Here is a 21,856-nt window from a genome sequence, read left to right on the forward strand (position 1 = left end):
GCGAGAGACTCTTTGCGGCGATTTTAATGGAAAGCTCCCGGACGCGGCTCGGTAGTGTATTTTTTTTTTCCAGCGCTAATCATTATTTTAGCATCGCCAAAGACCTGCTAAACCTCCTTCTCCACCGTGACAGTAATCTTCTAATTGCGAATTTCTATGCGCCAGATGTCCTGTCAAACAAATTATTCCGAGCTTATCGACTGATCGATCGGGACTGATCCTTCGGAAGTAAATTATGACGGAACATGCTTTAAGCTTTGATCATCTTGATCCATCGAGATCAAGTTTTTGCGCTGGCAACAAATAAGCTATGTATTCAACACTTTTTACGCACCCTCGCGCCTCTCTATTTGCGATCCTCTCTTATGCGCGTGAATTTGTACCGATTATACGCAAACACATACTCTCAATCGCGTCCGGTAAAAGTACAAGTTCATTGTCGCAGGAAGGACGATGGAAACGCTCGATTAATCGGACCGGCGTTATACCGGTGGCAAGTAAACCGGCCTGGCTTCTCGCGCATCGATTATGCCAAGTCTGCGTCGCGCAGGTGCGCAGTCCAGGTATTCCGTTGGTCTGTTTGTTCCTCTTATATCCGCGACAGGAACCGAATCACTCATGGATTCCTTTCTTCTATGCGTCGGATGCGTTTTGTCCCTGAGGAATGAGATATCGCGGTGATTTCTCCATGAGACTTTTTCGTTTTCGTGATGGACGGAAACGGGTATAGCGGTTAACGAAGCTCGCTGATCGCTTATGCGTTCAACTACGATCGATGAACTAAATGTCAGACGAGAATAGAAGTATGCATTCATATTCCTTTGTAAAAGATTAGCCGGACCAATTTCACATTGCTGATGAGTAGAAATTGGAGCACTATATTTTCTTCTATATATATGATATTTTTTAAGATATCGTTATTTAACCATTATTTTTAATGTATTTACGAAAGATAATTTTATATATGATAAATATCGATAAAAACACACATATATTTTTTTTATTAAATTAACACACATCTTAAATTAATAATAATTATTGTAACATATGTTTGATCATCTATCGCCATTGAAAAGATTGCTAGTAATCAAGTATAATCCATCACTATTATTACATTACATTACCATTGAATTTAAATTGAAAGTGTCACTTGTCACTTTTACGGTACACGCTGAGAATAATGATTGGATTGGATTTCTGGAGCAGCACGTGTCATCTTGTTGAGACAACGAGAGAAGTGTCACCGCCTCATACGGTTCGAATGTCATCGTCGTCACTCTTTGATGGACTGTTTCTTTTGATGGTTCTGACCGTACAAGGTTCGAAAGACTTCAAGCTAAATCGAGAAAGAGATATATGTACAGACAATCACATTCCAGACCTTGCGTGGTGACAACAGCTTTTTGAATCCACAAATCACCTTTTAACGCATTTCTATCTCTAATTGATGAATCGTGAATTTTTTCAAATACGAAACTTTTTCAATATTTACTTCTAATACGTGTATCAAATGTCATTCAAAGTATTTCCTGTATTATATAAATCAATTTTTTTTATTTTAAAGCATTAGTAAAATTTGTAATAATATAAAAGTCTATATATATAAATTATTAATTTGCATTATTTTCATCATGCACTTCCTTTTCTTCCCTTTATTTCTATCATTTTTATTCTCATATTTCACCATTTCATATTTTCTCCGAAGTATTTTCTTACCGAGTATTTCAGTTCTTCATTTTGCAACGTCATTCGATCGTTTGATCTGGTAAATGTTCGAAAGATCTGATAAACAGATAATACGCCATCAAGATATTTGGCGGCTGAAATCGATACAATCCTTATTAAAGCTGACGCATTCCGATTGCCTTTTTCCATAAGATTGCCTTAGCTGATGACATCTGGTCGACGGTCAGGAATGCCAAGCAATAACTGGTCTCTCTCGATTACGGTGCGGTATTTCTGCCTAGGTGAAATTCCTGAACAACAACGCACATCTTTTGTCGAGTTCGCGCGGGTTTCATTTTTGACATTTCCCATAACCGTATTTACGATTATTTTATTCATATACGACTAAGGCTCTTCTACAAGCACTACGGAGGCGATCATTTGCAATTGATAAGACACGCATATATACGTAATCGTTCTGCTATTCTATTTTTAATGATCGACCGTTTGTTTCGTACATGGAACTTCGACACATTTGCATAGTAAAATGTATAATTTACCCTCCCTTTCTTGTCCCTGTTTAAAGTCGTGCGATTACGACTCTTAACATCCATCTTGTCTCACCGGGATATGACTCGGCGTTATTTATGTTTCTTCGCTTTAGATCAGAAGATTAGTTTTCCTTGGAGCATAAAGAGCGGGACTTTTTCTGATCTCCTGTCGTCACACCTGCGTTTCTCCCGGAAGCAGACAGGTGGGATGCAAATTATTCAATTAATGTCCAAACCTCGGGGCGCGTGGTGGTCGTTCGTGAATCACGGTATACTGCTCTTTACAACGATTGCTTGATTCGCTGAGAGAGAGAGAGAGAGAGAGAGAGAGAGAGAGAGAGAGAGAGAGAGAGAGAGAAGAAAAGAGATGAACATGTGGAGGACGATGCTCTTCGAAGTGATAGCGTTAACACGTAGCTTTAATTGACAAAGTGCGTATCGTCTCTAGCATAGTGTAGAAATAATTTTATGGCGATTGTTGTTTATCTCACATTGTAATCGTCGTCGTCGTTGTCGTCGTCGAAAGTTAGGTCATATATGGCGAAATCGTTTCTTCAACAAATCGATTCACGTTTTTCTTTCCTTGCTCGCATGGATAACAATAATTAGCGTGACCAAGATTTAAACACGATGCACTTGATGTGTTACATCTGTGCAGAGAAAGTAGCGGATGCGTGAGGAAGACGTCGCGGTGTATACGATTCGCAGCATCTCATTTCGCGATTCTACCAAGTTGTATAAATCAGCGCGTTAAGCGATTTAATCACCGTTAATTAAATTACAATGTACAACAGGCAATGTGAGTCCCGCGTTACCGTTACTCGGATCACTGGATATCTGTAATTAGTAATTGGCCGTTTAAATCCGTCGAACACCATGGGAGTTCGAGCGATTCGGGATGCGCGTTAATTTGTCACGGCCGTAAGTGATATTTATTATCGTTCTCTCGAGTTATTAATTGCTCACAAGTAAGTAGCCCGTTAACGCTTCACGGCGTATCGTGGGTAAGTTTCTTGCCCTTCGCGCTGACGCGGAGACAAAGACCGTCTCCTTTTTTATTCGCAAATGGACAAAGAGTTACCACGATTCTTACTTGTCTCACAGACGTTTTTTCTTAAGCGCATCCAACAAAGCGCAGCGCGACGTCCTCGCATTCCGGAACATGCACTTCCTTCGCAGATTTAATTTTCCTATATGCACCATAAACAGGCGCGAAAAAACCGTTATTTATATCTTGCTGTAACTGTTTAGTAATAATCCGCTTAATGCTACAAATGCTTTGAAATATTTGATTGACTAATCAGGAAAAGAATTTTACTAATAAAAAAAAAATTTTAAGTATTTGTAACATCAAGTGGATAGTAGTCTGAATAAAGATGAATAAGACAAAAAGCGAAAAGTACCGCTGAATGGCGTATTTCCAGTTATGAAGATATTTGAACGTCTTATGAAGAAGCAGCAAGTTAAAAGTTCCATAACAGCTTTAGAAAACATATACTCAGTAAAGGCATGGATTGTGACCTATTATCTTGTATGATCATGATATCATCTAGCATTCAAAAATATTGCTGATATTATACACTTACAATATATGTCTCTATTCTGAATTTTTTTCTTCCCAAAAGATTACTCTTCGTTGACTCAAGAATGACCTGAACTCTAAATATTAAAAAGTGCGAAAAGAGAATAAATCCTCGCGCCTTTCTCGTGTCTTCCCGGCTGACAGCAGACGCAGACGGTTAACAGTATCCGGCTCCCACCCTGTCTGAATTATGTACGAGCAGAGCAAGCAGCGATTCACCTTCGCGACGCGACGCGACGCGACGCGACGCACAGGTGGGTGTACAGCAAGCGACTCTTGCGCGAGCATTCACTTGCCGATTGCACGTATTCACGTACGTACATACACGTATGTATATACGCATAAGAACGGTTCGCCGCATGACAGCCGTTGACAACGACGACGGGGTGGCGGCCTAACGGCACTTAGGTCCGTGAACGTTCATCTTATTCAAGAAACACTTTGGACGCGATCTTCTCCGTGGCGTGTGTAGGCGGGTTCAATTACCGTGGTCACCCGTTTGAACTCTTGGTACCCCGGCTTCGATTGTGGACTCGCGATAACTCGAGTTTAACACGCGAGACCGGCACAGTGCAGCGCGCGACGCGACGACGCGTTCCGCTGTTTTCGCGCGGATGCAAATGTGGCCTCCTTATTTATTCGCGACATTGTGCCAGACGCTCGAGACGCATGCAATCGAATGGATCGTCATTTGTGAACGAGCGAACGCTCGTTCCGCGACTTTTTTTCCATGGTGCATTTCTGCAATTGTAAACTGTTCGAACGTGAACGGTTCGTGCTTTATAGAGGCTGATAGCCTGAAACGAAAGAAATGCGCCACGTGTCGTAATTGATTGCGGGTTCGCTATGCACGAATGCAATGACATTTACAAGGAGAAGAACATTTACAACGAGATATCTCTTTCCTTTTTTCATCGCGCATATAAGGAATATCCTGTGAAACAGCCCGAGGTTAATGACCCGGACGGAGAAGGAGAGACAGGAAGGAAGGCCACCGACGAAAAAAAATGCCTCGATTCTGTACGAACTTGCACTTGTTGCACGTGATTATGCATGCATTAGATATACTATATTTCGACTGGAGCCTGATTTCAGATTGCAATCGAATAAAGATAGATTGCTTCTGTACGAACGTGGATTAATGACGACTATACACGTATGTCGTATATTATTCTCATTCTTTTTATTTCTTGAGCAAAATTTAATAAGTCGTGACAATAATGAAATTCAAATTAACATATCTAGACATCAAGATCGTGGCATTAAAGATTCTTTTTCTACTAAATACAGAATACACGCAAAAGTGGTTCTTCTTATCGTATTATTTACACCAATGTAATTACGGCAATGAAAGAAACTCGACCACGCCACATTAAGTAATTTTGTTATTATTATTTGTAATAAATTAATGTAAAGCATAACTCTGCATTAAAAAAAGTTCGTCGCTGAAGGAGACAATGCAACTTTCAATGTTTTTAGTTTAGCACCCACACTTGGAGTGTCTACGCCAATGGCGGTCAAGTCGAACGAGGGCCGAGGAAGGACCGGTTCTCTCTCTGGTCGTGCGAGGTCCCTTCTACTACCATCGAGTCCCGATCCGTGGGGCCTCACATGGCCCCTTGGGCCCCACACTGCACCGACTCGTTCGCTTGATTCTCTCGGGCAAGCAAACTTCGGGATCTCGAGAGGTTCGTTGCGAATAGGCACCACGAGATGCTCATTACCGCGCAGCTCGTGAGATGCCTGCTAAATTGGTCGTGCGAAAAACACCCGATATGTCCTTGAAACATTGCAATAGGACTCGTTTTAATTTGATACTAAGAAAAAGATATATTCTCTGAGAAAAATGCACGAATAATGTTACGGTAATAATAAAAGAAATCCACAGTAACAATAGTATGAGATTAATTATCTTAATTATTTTGTTCTCAAAACGATATATAATTTATATTTATATTAGCTCTGATAATAATACAAAAATTGATTTTTTTCAAATTCAAACTTAAAAATTAAAAATTACAATCCTGATCGCTTTAGTCTATGTAAGAATTTAATAATCTAAGAAAGAATATTTATTTTGCATAAACTTATTGGATACAAAAATATTTAGACTGAACAATTAAAAGAAAATTAAAGAAGAAAAGGGAAACGATGAAATTTCTCGTAAATGTAGTTAAATGTAATAGCTTTCACAGTGTTCACTTATGGTAATATGAGGGTAATGAACGAAGTCGAGGTCACACTAATTCTGCATCTAATTACATACTACTTGTTTACGCAATTAGCTAATTGCGTCGGCTAGAACCGTTAAATACCAAATATAAAGAAAATTCTGTCGTGTCGAGGCAAGCAGCATGTCGTCGTAAAAGAGTATCGGCAATTGATAGTCGGCGCGATAAGACTCTCTCACGCCGATCGTCTCTCGCGAGATAGTTTATAAATGATTCGTCGCAATCGCCGACGTATCACGTAATTCACTCCTCCGGATAGAACGTGCCCGCGGCGACTTTCCTTGCACCAGGGTGAATCGGCTTTCTTTGATTGCCTCCCGTTTGCCATATAGAAACACGCCCGCTCTCCGTAGGAGGTATCCTTTCGTGCCTTTTTCTCCAAGTCGTTCGACTTGACGCGATGGAGCACGCAAGTGGTTCGATAACTCCCAACTATAGTTACGCAGCAGGGCGATATCGATCGGTCGATACGTCATCCTCCATAACTCCCTTTCTTTCAGCTTCTCTCTCTCTCTCTCTCTCTCTCTCTCTCTTTCTCTCTCTCCTCTTTCTATCTTTCAATAAAGAAGATCCCCGAGGACGTAAAGGCGAGATCGTCCCTCCAATTAATAAATTCACCTTGCGTCTCTCTGCTTACCCGTCCCTTCCTGCACGCGTCTCCACGTGTCTCTTCGTACCGGACACAGCGTGATTTAAACCGCGACGATGCACAGCAGGACGACATTATAATAGCGACCTTACTCTAAACACGCGTACGATTGCGTGACTTTGCGTTTTCTCAAGTCGTCCGGAAGTCCCACGCCGCTAAGCCGATCGATTTCTTGAGCGCACATTGTGCTGTTGTTGCGTGTCGATTAATAAGTTCGATCGAATTGTTAGCGCGCACTCACAATATCAACGTAAATTTATCGATGAACCAGCTGACGTTTCTACTCGATTTATATGCATCGCAACAACAAACCATCGAGTACACCCTCATGGCGATACTTTAGGTTATAGCTATTAACCGCCAGGCCGGAAAGCGGATGCCGACAAGGTCGAGCTCGCTGTGCTCCCAGGAAGATTTCTTTCCGCGTTAATTAATCAATTCCCCTCGTTTCTCGATTATATGCCAGGAGCATTGCCAATGGCGTAACTCAGCTCATACGCTCGATGTATGCTCGGGGCGTAATGATATTATTCCTGCCACGATTTACCGCCCGATACAGATAACTGACAATCAAGAACAAGTATTATGCGCGTTCCTCCTCCAAGAAGAGACAAATCGATTTGTCTGCTCGTTAATAAGCGTTCTGTCTCTTCACACGATTTATCAAAAAAAATCCTATAATGTAAGATTACACATTATTTTGACAAGAGAATATATGATATATATATATACATAAATATGGATACATAGAATATATAAATATGGATATATAGAAAACAATACATACATATATAGAATTTTCGGTAATAAACGATTTATTAAGACCGTATATGTGAATACACAACAAGCAAGAGTTTAACGATCAAAGTTGGATCTTATTGTTAGATACTTTAAATAATTTCTATGTGAATTTATATACTAAATATGTAGTCATCATCAACTGCGCATCGAATTGATTTTTCAGACTTATAAACACAATTAAACTATTAACTTATTAATATCACTAATTAAATTAATAAACAATTTAATAATTTGATGCTTAATCTGGCTCCTATTAGAAATGTTACTACCTCGGTCCTTCCAGTATTAAAACATCTAAGATCTAGCTTCGATCATTATGGGTTAAATTCTTATTTAGAATTTTCAGTTTTTTTTTCAATAAATAGAAGAAAATTTCTTTTCTTTTCGTTTCGCAAAAATAATGTTACAAAATCCAAGAACAAAAAAAAACGGAAAAGAGGTGAAATATAATAATTAAAGTACAATACTTAATATTCGTTTTAATCTATGTTGATGAAGTTAATAATTACATTGATGCAGTAAACAAATGACGACGAAGAAATTATCGATTTAATACAGCTCAATTTTTGTTTAATTATATAAAAGTATGGAGTTGTATTTAGAATTCTAATATGTATACGTGTACGCAATATGTACGTGCGATGACTTCTCTTCTCATGCATTTAGCCGTTTCAATATTTTACTCGCTCGTCGGAATCCTGCGCACCTCCGCGCGCGGAACCGATTCACCGCCTCGATAATCGTTCGATTCTTTTCGTGTTTATCGCTACAAGAGCAGGAAGAACTTGCGCGTGGTTGTGCGAATGCGAGTCTCGGCTCCGGGGGCCGTTACTCCAGGAAATCGCATGCGGTACTACGCATTTGCAACGCGCGAACGTTACGTATACTGCGTAGCTTGCGCGCGAGTCCCTCGTAGCGTGTTGCGCCGATTCTTTCCGGCGTGCTCGCGAGCGCGCAGAGGGCAGATAAGGCGAGCGCGATGCAACCGTGGGAGGAACGAACGGGCCGAGATTCTTCCCGCTTGAGAGCCTTTCCACGTTTCCGCGAGCGACCTTATCCCGCGAGCGACAAGCCGCTCGTTTTCGACCGAGCCGCCCGACCTCTTCCGGATGCGTCGCCGCTCGGTAGTCATTGCGAAAGCCGGATTACTTAATCCTTTAGCTGCACAAAAGATTTCTTCAGCTGCGCAAATGAGTCTCGTTGTTATGCTTCAGACATAACATGTTTTACGTTTTACCACATTACTTGTTTAAGATGAGGAGAAATTCTTCTTTAATCCGGGAATAATCACTTGGAATATTCTTATATCCGAGCGGCAAAAAAAATTGTTTGCAAAATAAATTGTTTAACATATTTTCTTTCTTTTTTGATAACTTTCTTTTTAATAATTCTTTTCGAACTTTTAAATATGCAATTTTATCAGAAGTTCAATAATATAGAAAAACATTTTATTAATTAACATTTTTATTTCTTAGAAATACTATCGTAATAATTATTATCGTGCTTATTTGTAATAATATTTGTCTGATTTTTATAGCTTATTTTTTTCAGAAAAATTTTCAGAAAATTGTCAGTAGATTCATAATATTCTTAAATATTAATAAATCAAAAATAATCAATATGTACAATATGTAATTAACATGAATAATTTTTAATTAGAACGTAAAAACATCTCAGGTGGTAGCTACGTAAAAAATAATAAAGTGACTCTCGAGTTAAGGAATAATTCTATATGAAGTCTACGAGATACAGTATCATTTTACTTATATTAAATAAAAGATAATTCACATGCACTATTTGTTCTATTTGATATTATTTCTTAAACAGCATACATGTCTAAAATAAACATATAAGACATCTTAAAGATGCGTCTGGTTTATTTTTCTTTGTGTGAGATAAATACTACGTGTTTCATTAAGTTATCATTCGTGTATATTTATGCAGTCGCATAAAATTCGCATGCAATGAGTGTAACTATGTAACGCCTGCGCATTAAGAGGGTTTAATGCGTGGAGCTGCATAAAGAACGACGGATGCGAAAAGTGACTCACGTGGAATGGAACGTGAACGATAAGGTGAAGAGTGCGCAAGATCGTACTAGTATTTAAATAGCGTTCTTTTCTACTTTACGATAATGCACTTCTCATTTGTTCGGGCACGAGCGCGTATTTTACTCCGCTTTTAACATACAGTGGGCGGAAGGCGTAGATCAGTGTCTCCTCTATGAACTGCTCTGCATATAACTGTAACGAGGACCAAAAGAACTGCAATCTATTCTATGTCGTAACTAAATTTACAGACACCGAGAAATCGGCATGTCGAATCGAGTACTCTTAGCATCCTTTCGCATCATTCGTTCGACATAATTACGGTGCGAGTCTGGTCTATTAGCATAGAAGTTACGTCATTTATGTCTGATGAAAGCCTACATGATGTGCGCCGTAAAAAGTGTCGAGTTTGATTGCGATCGCACGAATCAAGTCTTCTGAAGTTATTGATTCCACATTTACAGAGCAGGGTCAACGATCTCGCTATTCGAGCTGGTGAGATCGCGATTACCGACAGCGTTCATTCGAGAAATGAATTAGGAGAGAAATACAATGGATTATCTCGATATCGATCGATCGAATGAGAGAACGCATTCGTATTCCTTTTTCTTCTTTCGGGCGCCGGAGATAAACACTCTTGCTGATCCTCTGAAGTATCTATGAGATCTCAAGGAGATGGAGAAAAAGAGAGAGAAAGAAAAAGAAAGAAAAGGGATATATATATATATATAGATAGATAATCTCTAGTTTAACAAATGGAAATGCGAGTCAAGAATCATGATAGTGTACTTGTGCTGAGCTTGCTCGATTTGTGTAGGTATTACTTGTCGATTATTCACGATAATTACTACCGTAATCGGTAAGAATAAATTGCGCATTACAGCACGTCGTTCTTTTATCCATCCTTTGCTTTTTCGCTGCCGATCGTGCGCGCCTTTTGATCTCCTGCTATAGAAGTAACGGCGCGACTGCGGTGGAATCCAAACGGGCACAAAAATCACGATGGGGATTGAATCACGATCGACACCGATCGCATTTCACACGGTGATTCTGGGCATAGCGTTTTACACAAGTTCATGAAATCGATTGATAAGATCGAAGACCCTGTCGAACTCCGAGAATCGTCTCTAATGTCACGATCTTTACCAATATTTACGATCATGCCAAGGTATTTCACATTGTCTACGAAGATAGCTTCTGGTATTCTAACGGTCGCACGTTTTAATAGGCTTGCATAATTACAGGCGGGTGATTGATCGATCGTCGCCGTCAATGTTTGATATTAATTGCTTCAATCGAAGTTGTAAAGAACTTTGCGTGAAAGTACACGTTAATCAGGCGACGTAATACAGGCTTAATGTTTCACGCGTAACATCCATATCGTGCTGTCGAGTTATGGCCTATACTTTCAAAAAGGAACATGAACTCTCGACTGCATCGTGGGCTAAAACGATGGAAATTACGAGCCCCTTTCCTTGGATACGAGTGATCCGCCGTATTTTACCAATTTATCTTTTTCTCATGTCTCGCCTTTCTACTCCATGCTTTATGCTTTCTCCCTTTTCGGGTGAATGCTTTTTATGCGGGTGGAAAAGGATATTTTTAACGGTTACATCATATTTTAACGGAAGAGTGTTACTCACTTTTTGCAATTATTGATTAATGATTATCAACTAACAACTACAACTTTTTATTGCTAGATATTAATGTCAATAATAATAATAATTTTCGCAATAATAATTTTCTATAAATAAATACTCGATGCGTATGTATATACCGACGATCTCGAGAGATCTACTAATGGCTGCATTCGGAAACGTCGCTCGGACGATGCTTCCGATGTCTCAGATTCATCATCTGTCCTTGTTTAACATTTAATGTTCATTAATGAGGCATTGGAGGCATCCGAGCGACGTTTCCGAATATAGCCAGTAAATTGCAAAGACTCGAAATGAAGAAAGACTGAGAAAGTTATAAACTAAGAATCTCACGGATCCGGATTCTTATTATTATCGTGTTTGCCAGGATGTGGACTTTTATATAAGTATAAGTTTTTGCATAAGTTTTTCCAACACAGTCAATCTTTTTGAAATAATTTTGCCTTCCGTCTGTAATGTTAAAGAAGCGAAAGCGGTTTCTTTCATCGACTTTCGACCCATCAAATCTTGCAACTATCATTGACTAACTTCTGTCATGAATGTGCGATAGGCTAAATGCATTTGGTTATGCTAATTCAAATCGACTGCCGAGATGATTGCAGCGAAAGAGGGAATTGGATTCGCCTCATTACCATAAAATGACGATGTGACGGATGAGAAAATTGATTGGCGTAGACATGTCGAAGCACGTGCCAGGCTTACTGCTGTGACGATTGTTTTCCAATCTCTTGAAATGAATAATGTTTCTCCGATTATTATATTAGTTTGGTTAGTAATGATATAAATAATCACAGACATTCTAGATATCGGACGCATGCAATTATATCGTGTGATATAATCACATGCATCCGATATCTAGAATATCTATGATTATTAACTGATTGATATGGAACAGATATGGATTCACATAATATCAATATCTATATCAATATCTATATCAATTCGCTATATTTGATGGAATACATCATCTTCTGTAAGAATCGTAATACCTCAACGTCAATTGATGTTATTAACATCGATATTCATCAGTGGCAAAATGTTATATTTTCGTTTTTGCAAACGTTTGAACGGATACAGGTTTTGATATCTGTATCAGTTTATCAGAAGGGTGCCATCATCAGGAGGATTGTATGAGTACGAAAGTTCTGATATATCAAGATTCGTAGAAGGATAATTTTCTCATAAATCTGCCGTTACTCGAGGAGGAGGAATCCCATGGCATTCCTTAAAGCGGATAAGTCATATCTCATGCAGCTGGATCTGTCCTCCGCTGCCATATAGATTGTGAATTTGTAGCGAGGATTCTTTCGCAGTGGCCTCATCTACAGTTAATCGACTACCTACTCAACGTCTACTTCAAGAACACATGGCAGGACATCGTCTGGATATTCTTCGACGCGAGCAGCCTGATACATGACACGCGATGCAGTACCGTACTCGGATACCGCGGCATCGAATAGAAGATATACGACACGCGCGAACGTTGTACGAATAACGATTTACACCGCGGCGCTAAACGAGGCTGCGACGTAACGATCAATTTTGTACATCCTCCGCTTACTCACAGCCACAAATCAGACGCTCCTCAAGAGGTATCTATATTCGACATACTTCCACGTTGGCAAAAATAAATTATGGCTGTATAGACATAGACCGGTAATTAAGCAGCACATAAAGTATTGGAGCATTTATCATGAGAGAGAGATAGGAAGAGAAGATTTGCTGGTATCGAGACGTGGAAAGCCCTCGCAAGCGCAATCATAGGATGAGAGGCGGATTTCTCATTTCCACGTCCTACGCCAGTGAGGTTGCACCTCTTCTGAAGGCGTGCTCCGAGAGAGATGTTCGTATGGCCTGCATTTTCAGCAACACACCGGTACCGACAATGGCTACCGTTGGAAACGAAACGGTGAAAGAGGCACGAGTGACGCGGGGTCCACGTAAGAGATGCAAATTCGTTGCCAACGCGGGCATGAGTTTCACAAGAGCCGAATCAAAAGTTTCACTGGGGAAAAGAATCAAGTCGACTTCGAATTTTCATGAGCGGTCCATGAGATGTTGGTGTGAGTCGTTTCTGTTGTCCCGCCCTGGTTCACACCTTCCATGTAGCGTTCTACCTTCTCTTATCCTCTTGCCGTCTCGTCTACCTTACATCCTCCGGCCTTCCACCTTCCATTCGTCGGCCTCGCGCACTCGTTCGCCCGCTCGCGTGCGCACAAGCCGCCAGCCTCGCATTGAATTTATCGCTTGAAGCTGCTTCGAGAAAACCAGACGGTTCGGCGATAAGCTATGCACAGTGTCGTATGTCTCCTCTACATTCTGCGCTCAGTTAAGAGTCTTCTGCATTCCCCATCAATTTCTTTTTTCTTTCCTCAGACTAGATATCAGGAACGCGACCTACGCGAATTTCGCTGACCTTCATTGTTCTCCGAGCTGCTGTCGGCCATAGCTACTGATATCTCGCGAATTTTTGGTGCTGATTTCTTACCGAAAATTCTCTGTATTTTAAGTTAATCAGACGACAGTCCAAATCGTATGAATTAGATTATTAAATTTTTTAGATCCTAACAGAAAAATAAAAAACTATATGTTGTTGAATGCTTCATGATTAGCATCGATAATGATAATAAATGCATTCAGAAAAAAACATAGTAATGATAACTATAAAGATAATAACTATACAAGTTTATGTAGAATTAATATACATAATTGAACAAGCTATTTTATAATTATTATAAAATATTTATTTAAAACTATTATGTTATTTGTTCAACTATGTTAATTCTTATATTTGTTGTCACCACTATATTTTTCTTTGAGTGTGATTATATTATAAGAATTTTCGATAATATTTAAATGTTTCAAAACAGACAAAATTATACATTATATATTTGTATATGTTTAAACACGTTTTTGTATACGTTGTAAGATAAAACGTTTTCTTACTTCCATCTTTTGTTAATTAATGATGATTTACAATGAAATTGCGTGGAAGTACGTCATTAAAGTGCGTCGTGACGAATTTACATCTGTGAGTCACGTTGGACGAAGTCCAACTCGATTTCTAAGAGTCTTCCTTTCCTCATACGGAATTACGTGTATTCGGATACCCAGTCAACGAACTCAACATGCATTAATTACGTGATGCAACGCTTTCGCCCCACTGCGGATCTACTTGTGTACCTTCTCTTTCTTAATTGAAAATCAAAAGAGCAGCTTCTTTTTTAGCTCTTTAATTTTTATTACTTTTTTTAACAACTCTTTCTTTTTCTTCTCATTAAAATTGTAATAATAAACATCAACAAAAACAAAACATTGCAATATAACATACTGTACATACACACTTGTCAGTACGAAAAGAACAAATAATACTCTTTGCAGGTTACAGTATATAATAGGTTTCACTGAGCATAAAAGTACATATTACGTACATATTAAGTAACAAGATACTCCTTGCATGTATCTATAACTCATTAATAACATGATAACTGACATACTGATAGAGCACGTCGTTCATATTGAGAAAATCAAGTACGTTTAAAAGTAAAAGAAGTTATCTATTGTTAAGTTTTATGTTACTTTCAAATTATATCCCGCGGACAAAATTATTTCACTAATAAATGAATTGAATCGTAAGATAATATACGTATAGTCACGGAATTAATTGTCCACTATTATATCGATGATTTCTAAAATTTGTTGTTAATCTGTTGTTGTAATTTCTGTTGTTCGAATATATTAAAAAAATAATTTTACGCACTATTTTGTTTAATAAGTTACATGTATATTTAAACAATTAACTGAACTAATGTTGTCACACTAGTTTGGAAAATAGTCTAATCATCGATATAATGATGTACTGCCCAAATTATTAATTTCATGACTGTACATATGTTAATTATGCGATGACAAACATAATGAAAAAATTACAGACAAACATTGTTTTGAATTACAATGTAGTTTATTGAATTACATCTCGCAATGCATTACGAGTTACATTCCCACTATGTGTAAATCATCGCTAATCTTAAAGAGTACATTACGATCTTCTTTACGATCTCTTCGCCGGTAATCATCGCGTGAAACTTGTTCTCGTCATGTCGGCGAGAAATTAGTGGGAACATCGTGGTGACAATCTTTCCCTCCTCCATAAACGGTAGTCTTTATTCGCGCTCTCGCGGGAAATGAATACCAGGGAATTTATCACGGCGAAACTCGACGGCGCGATGATACCGTCGGACAGTCGGCAATTTACAAGGCGTGATTTAGGGGCACGCGGTCTGTAACGCTTTAATACGCGCGAAAGTTGCGCCCGCCTCTCTATCCAACTTCTATACGCGCATAACGTGAGAGCGCAGCGCGCTGGCATGCGCCTTGCGCCATCGTCTGTTCCTCAGTTCCTCTATTCCTCTCTCGTTCTGTTTGCTTTTACGAACCGCACGACACGCGTGCGAATGCGCCTCACGATTGCGGAAAACAGGCGAGTATAACGCGTAAGTGCGTCAGTGAATGAACGCACGTGACCGAATGTCGTACAATTGCCGACTCCGCAGGGTCGAAAGAATCAAAGGATTCAAGAGTAAAAAGACGATTCTTCCCAGTCCGTGATGATCCTTGTAATTTGTGCTGTGATTTTTGTCTACGTTCTACCTTTTTCCTCCCCCCTTCTCTTCGATCCACAAGCATTTATGAAATCACCGAAATCGGCGAGTTGTTCCTTCGCCACATTGTTGCAATTTGCAATAATGATCACTCACGCGGCGTATTCCCGTTGGCAGTCCATGTCGGAAATTATACGCTACGTTGGTGTTGCGTGCACGAAAAGAATAATGCAGGAGTCGCGCATCAGCAGCAACCAATAACTCGTACAAGAAGTAAAGAAAAACAGAGATAGTCTACGTGGGCGTGCATAATAGTTATTGGATGCGGTACTCCATTGCTTCGACGAAACGGTAATTGAATCGCACAGCTTCCTATCGCGGAAGTTTCTATCGCGATTCATTCGTTATGAAATCCAGTATATCATGCATGACACACTAGCCTACTACTCGTCTTCATACGAGAGAAATGTGCTCGCGCATACTCTACGATTCGAGAAAATATTGAAATAGAGGTAGTCATTATGTGTCGATTAAGGTGCCTTAAAAATCATGATTCCCGTTTTATGCATTTGTCCTATCTCGTTTCTCGTTATGCAAAAACCGCAACATCGACAAACCCAATTTAACGCACATTAGTTAATCGTGAGTTTCTAATACGGCCGTTGATAGCTTCATGTCCAATTGATTAATGAGAAAATCAGTTTCGCTAATCAGGCTGTTAGGCGTATACATTTGATACAAGACGAATATCGCGTTTTGCGGACTATTTTGAAATACGGTTGGATACAGAATTGCAGAATTACGCGTAAGAATTACAACCATCTATGATTTGTTGTACCTGATTGTGGCTACAACCGGTGCAGTACAGTTAATAAATCCGCTACTCGCGCGCTATTGTATTCAGAGCGATCGTAATTTCGATATTTCTCTGCGCTTATTAATAACTACCTGACAAATATATTGAAAGAAATATCGCATATCGTGATATACTTTCGCTTATTATAAAATCGTTCAAGTATTTTATGATTTCCTACGCGTCACTATGTGAATCTAACGTTCGCAATGCGTGCTCCGGGTACGCGTTGCGTGTTGTTGAGGATTCTTGCAATTAGGAATCATCGCTGGGCGAAGTTGGAAACTTCGTAGGTCGCGTGGGTAAAAATCGGCAGTGTCTGGCTGCCTCGGGGGCAGCCGATTCCAGGACGATTCGCCGCACGTAAAATTGCAAAGTTTTACCGTTCGCGAAATGGCGCTCTCGGCCTCGCAAGACCGTTTTCTTGCTTGTTCATATTTTTCTTTTTTTGTCTGTTCTTGCACTTCTCGTGATGCAAGACATTTATGGAAAATATTTCGATGATGAAATGAAGAAACGAGAATCGAATCTTCGTGATACATAACATTATTATTAATATTCATCTTAAAACTGGAGTTAATCATATGTATATTGTATCCAGGCAACACATAATCTAAAATCAGGATATAAAACATAAAAGACGGTTCGCAAGAATCATCTAAAAGAGGGTTTAAAAGATATCTTATATTCTAATTTTAGACTTTATGTTGTCTATACTAAGTCTATATATATATATATATATATATATATATCTTCCTTTTATCGATAATTGTGCATATTTAGCGTAATGTGCACGTAGCATACACTGAGAAAAATATTTTAGTATATATATTGAATTTGTTGATATGTGACTAATAAAAATTTTCTCACTTTTTATTAGTAACGTATCATAGTTGTACATACCAAAACTTTTCTCTCAGAGTATAGTTTATGTTACACTACAGAATGGATCTCAAAAATAAATGCGCATTTATTTCTGAGATAAAATTGAAGTGATGATATGAATGATTTTTCGATTCCGAAAAGCTTTTGAACTCGATTCGAGTTCAAAAACTTTGATTGAGTTGTCTTAATATTTCAATCTAGTAAATAATATTTTAGTACTTTCATTAATTTCTTGCGAAAAAAAGGATTTTGATAATTAATATTAACCATCCATAATTCTTAGTTAAAGAGCATTGTTAAAGTCGTTAATTTACAAAGTGCTATCGTAATCATCCTAGGGAGAACTGATATTTATAGACATTTTACAATTTAAATAAACTAAAGTGCTCGTAATGTATGATTAATCCACTATTTAAATTAACCGTAGAATTGATAAAAACCTGCTTGGCAAAAAGTTAAATGATACACGGCGATTCCTTCCGCGTTGAAAATATGCAATCGTTTCTATTTTACTTTTTGGCATCCGTGTTCCTCGTTAAAAGCTGTCATTATTCACGCGCTCTAGAGACCCCTGACTCGGAAATAGCGTTATATCTATCACATCAATCATATTGCTGAGTATGCCTCTATATTAACGCGACTCATTATTTCTCTGTCGCCCGAGAGTTAACTGCATGTATACGTGTCTCTAACTCGCCCAAAGGTTAAATACCAGTCGTAAGACGTTTTCCTCGGATTTTATCTCGTAACCGATACGCCCAACATCCAATCCTACAATCGCACCTACTAGCATTGCAGATAATGTAATTTCCCCCGCGAACAGAGTGAGATTAGTATGATGCTACTCGTACATCTATGATATCGCGATCGTTTACATTAGTACAAAAAATCCACGATCATGTATCACAAGATGTCGAAAAATTAAATTTTAAATTTCATTCGAAGCAAGGATTAAAACAGGTATAATTTTTATAACCTAAATTAGCTACAGAAAAATATGTCCGCACGCTAATCACATTTGCATTTTGTAACACAATTATTATACATAATTTTTATATGTTTTTGTTTCGAAATCTAGAAACAAGTCTTCGATGCTATATTTAAGTAAATTCCGAAATAGAAAAGAAGAAATTATTGCGCGCAGAGATAGTATTATGATTTAATAGTATTACAGAAGATTAAATCTATCGATTGATAAAATGTTCACGTAACATTTAATTTGCATGCACGCGTGCTACCTCATAAATATGCGAAAATGCTGCACTCAATTCTGTTATACTTAATCGTAATCGCTTAATCTATTCTATGCGACTGTCTAATCACGAAACTTTATCTCAGGGGACGTCGAAGCTCATGATTTTAATTTTCTGCTCACTTAGGTGTATCCCGGATGGCGGGGACGTTGGTTACACGATGACGGAGTTGCAACCGTCGCCGCCAGGATATCGTGTCCAGGATGAGGCCCCAGGCCCACCTTCCTGTCCCCCGGGATCCTACAAATACGCGAGCCACGGCCACGGGAGCGAGGCTGCCAATTTCAAGAGTGCCACGTCGTATTCTCAGGAAGGCTATGGCCTTAAGCAGAGTCCGCCTCGGTCGGTGGCTCCTAACGAATATTACCGTCGCAGAAACGACGGGCGGAGGTCCAGTACGGAGAATGATCACGAGGGTGGTAACGGCAGCAAGAAGGTCACCGCGGTTACCAGTTACAACGACAGTCACAAGAAGAATACTCCGGGCTATAAGAACGATTGCGGGTATGTGCTCACGATTACGTGCGCGCTTTTTTCTCGATGTTGGCTCACGCAACTCTCTTTTCCTGCTTCTTTTTCTGCTCTCTCTTTCTTTCTCCCTTCGATCCTCTTCCAACACAAATTATCGTAAATAATGATTATCCGGTGTATAAAATAAATTATCGATATAAAGTGGTTTAATTCGAGTACTGCAATAATAAGATTATTCGCAGGATAATAGGATAAGATTTCCGTCATAAGATTTATTAAATGCAAATTAGTATATATTTAACTAGAAGGATATGTCTTTGTTTTTTTTAATATGAGTATATTGTCGAGAAAATAATAACGGAACAGAACATTGGGGAAATATCCCGATTACCGCACAAGTTACTCGTTGACAGTACCATAAATTATACAGTCCACACATCCCGGTAATAAAGTGGTTCAATGACATTGCGCTCAGAAGCACCGCGGTCGAGAATGCCGTATTACGAGTGATTCATTGAGCGAGGTGCTAATAAACAGACGATTTTGCGTCCATGCGTAATTGTTTCCACGTAGAGAGGACGTTGCGTCACACGTGTTATTTCTGGTCTCTCCGACTGTCACAGACGTGCAATGTGCAATTGGCACTGGTTTTAACCGCGACGTTTCTATCTGTCCCATTAGATACAACGAGAACCTCGGATTCAACAGCTTCACGCTCCCTCTTAATGAGAGAGACGAAGCTTCGCCACCACCGACGCCACCAGTTAGGGATGCCTCCAGCCTCAAGGGCGTGTGTTACGGCCCGGGACACGAGAAGTATCCTTCGTGGCCAAGCGCGCCAGAACGACACTCCGACGAGGATATCCACAGCTCAGGGCACAGCGGTTCTCATCGCTCCAAGTCTTGGACCGATCACACCAACTATCCGAAGGAGAAGCCGGCCCAATACACCAGACCACACACGAAGAGGCCCAATCCTGCATTCACGCAGCAGGTAACTTGTAAAGCCTCTTCGTTTTCCGTAAAACGATCGCATCGCTTATACAATCTGAATGTAGACTGTGCATTTGCATAGCGACGTAACGTGATTTACTATTAATTGAATACATAAAAGATATCGCACGCAAGTACACGATTTCAATTTCCGTTATTTTTGTAGGTTTTATTATTAAATATTAATACTCATTTGCTATAAAAAGAATAAGCTTTACAAGAATTAATCGCGAAAATTAATAGGAACAGGTAACGTGTAATACGAATGGATAAATAAGATGGTCTTATTATTAGCTTCTAGAAATTATGTATACATAAATTACACTTATTATATTAACTTAATAAAGATATTTTCAATTTCTATCATTTATTCGATTGCATTAGCTCGATTTCTTTATAGAAATCCTTCCTGTTGTAGCTCAGAATTCGTCGTGTCAGCCGTTCTCGATTGTCTTGCCGGTTGCAAAATCGCATCTCGTTTACATGACACCAAAGTACCTCGGCGGTATAAACAAGTCACGAAGCAACAGAGCTTATCGAAACACTTTCCTTTTAAATGAATTACAAAGTTTCACGTCGACACCATCCATGTGTTTAACAATTAAGGGGACTTATTCGGGCGAGCGTTAAGAATCGGGATCACCTCGGGGCAAGACCTTGGTGTATATACTGTGCTGCGCCCTAAAACGATGTATGCAATTAATCTCCCACACCCGCACCCTCCTTTCTCTCAGTGACATAATCGCCAGTGTGCTACTGGCTTTCTCAGAAGTAGGCCGTGGTATTTTGATGGTCTGACCCGCATCGCGTCGTAAATTTCGGTATATACCAACTCCCGGTATCAAGCAAAGAGAAGATTGTGGATTAAAAAAACAGAGAAAGATGCTATAGTTAACCAAGTTATCTTTTTTCGTTGACCATGAAATTTTATTAGACCGGCATTTCTAATTTAGAACGCACGCAATTAGCTCCCTCCTGATCTATTTTGAGATTAAGACTTTTTTACTATTTCTCTTGTCGAGGAAATGCGAGAGTGAATAAGATCGTGAGTCATAGAATACTGCAGCTGAAAGCTAATCGTTGCTAAGACATAAAAGGCGTATATATTGCCGATGCAAAAATATTTTTCAATCGCGTAAATTTATATAAGTATTTTATTAATCCAATTCCCTGTGTTACTTTATTGTAAATGTAAAATGTGTAATAAAAATTACTTTGTCAAGTGCCACTTTCTAAATACATTTTCTATTACACTGCAAAAATTGAATATTGCAGTTGAAGACGGTAATGGAGCGTTGCGAGAAGATCCCAGCTGAGACTTACGAGTCACGCAACAGAAGTAGTGTTGAAGAAGAGCCGAGATTGTGGCCGCGCGTGGATCGTGAAGGCAAAGCTTTGGGAGATGCGGAATATGTAGTTCCATCACCACCGGAACGAGAACAGCAGTCTCAGACTTTGAATCATGTTGATCTGGAGGCTTATGTTAGAAGCTACCAGGACCCTCAGGTGTCCCAGGTAAGAAGATTCAGTCGAATAATAATCGAAAAATAATAAAACAATTTCGAGCCGAAATATTCTGAGAATACAATATTAAAAAACATACAACAGCTTAACA

At 39.2% G+C, this 21,856-nt stretch overlaps 1 protein-coding gene across 1 annotated transcript in view; it reads left to right on the forward strand.

Moving 5' to 3' along the window:
* Window positions 1-21,856, forward strand: part of LOC108685970 — an 83,472-nt gene that overhangs the window by 18,096 nt on the left and 43,520 nt on the right. Inside the window, exons 2-4 of the mRNA XM_018190986.1 lie at window positions 18,904-19,281; window positions 19,930-20,242; window positions 21,517-21,756. Of these exons, the coding sequence (XP_018046475.1) occupies window positions 18,904-19,281; window positions 19,930-20,242; window positions 21,517-21,756 (931 nt within the window). The remainder of the gene's footprint in view (window positions 1-18,903; window positions 19,282-19,929; window positions 20,243-21,516; window positions 21,757-21,856) is intronic.

This window comes from Atta colombica, unplaced genomic scaffold (assembly GCF_001594045.1).
Source record: "Atta colombica isolate Treedump-2 unplaced genomic scaffold, Acol1.0 scaffold163, whole genome shotgun sequence".
NCBI lineage: Eukaryota > Metazoa > Arthropoda > Insecta > Hymenoptera > Formicidae > Atta > Atta colombica.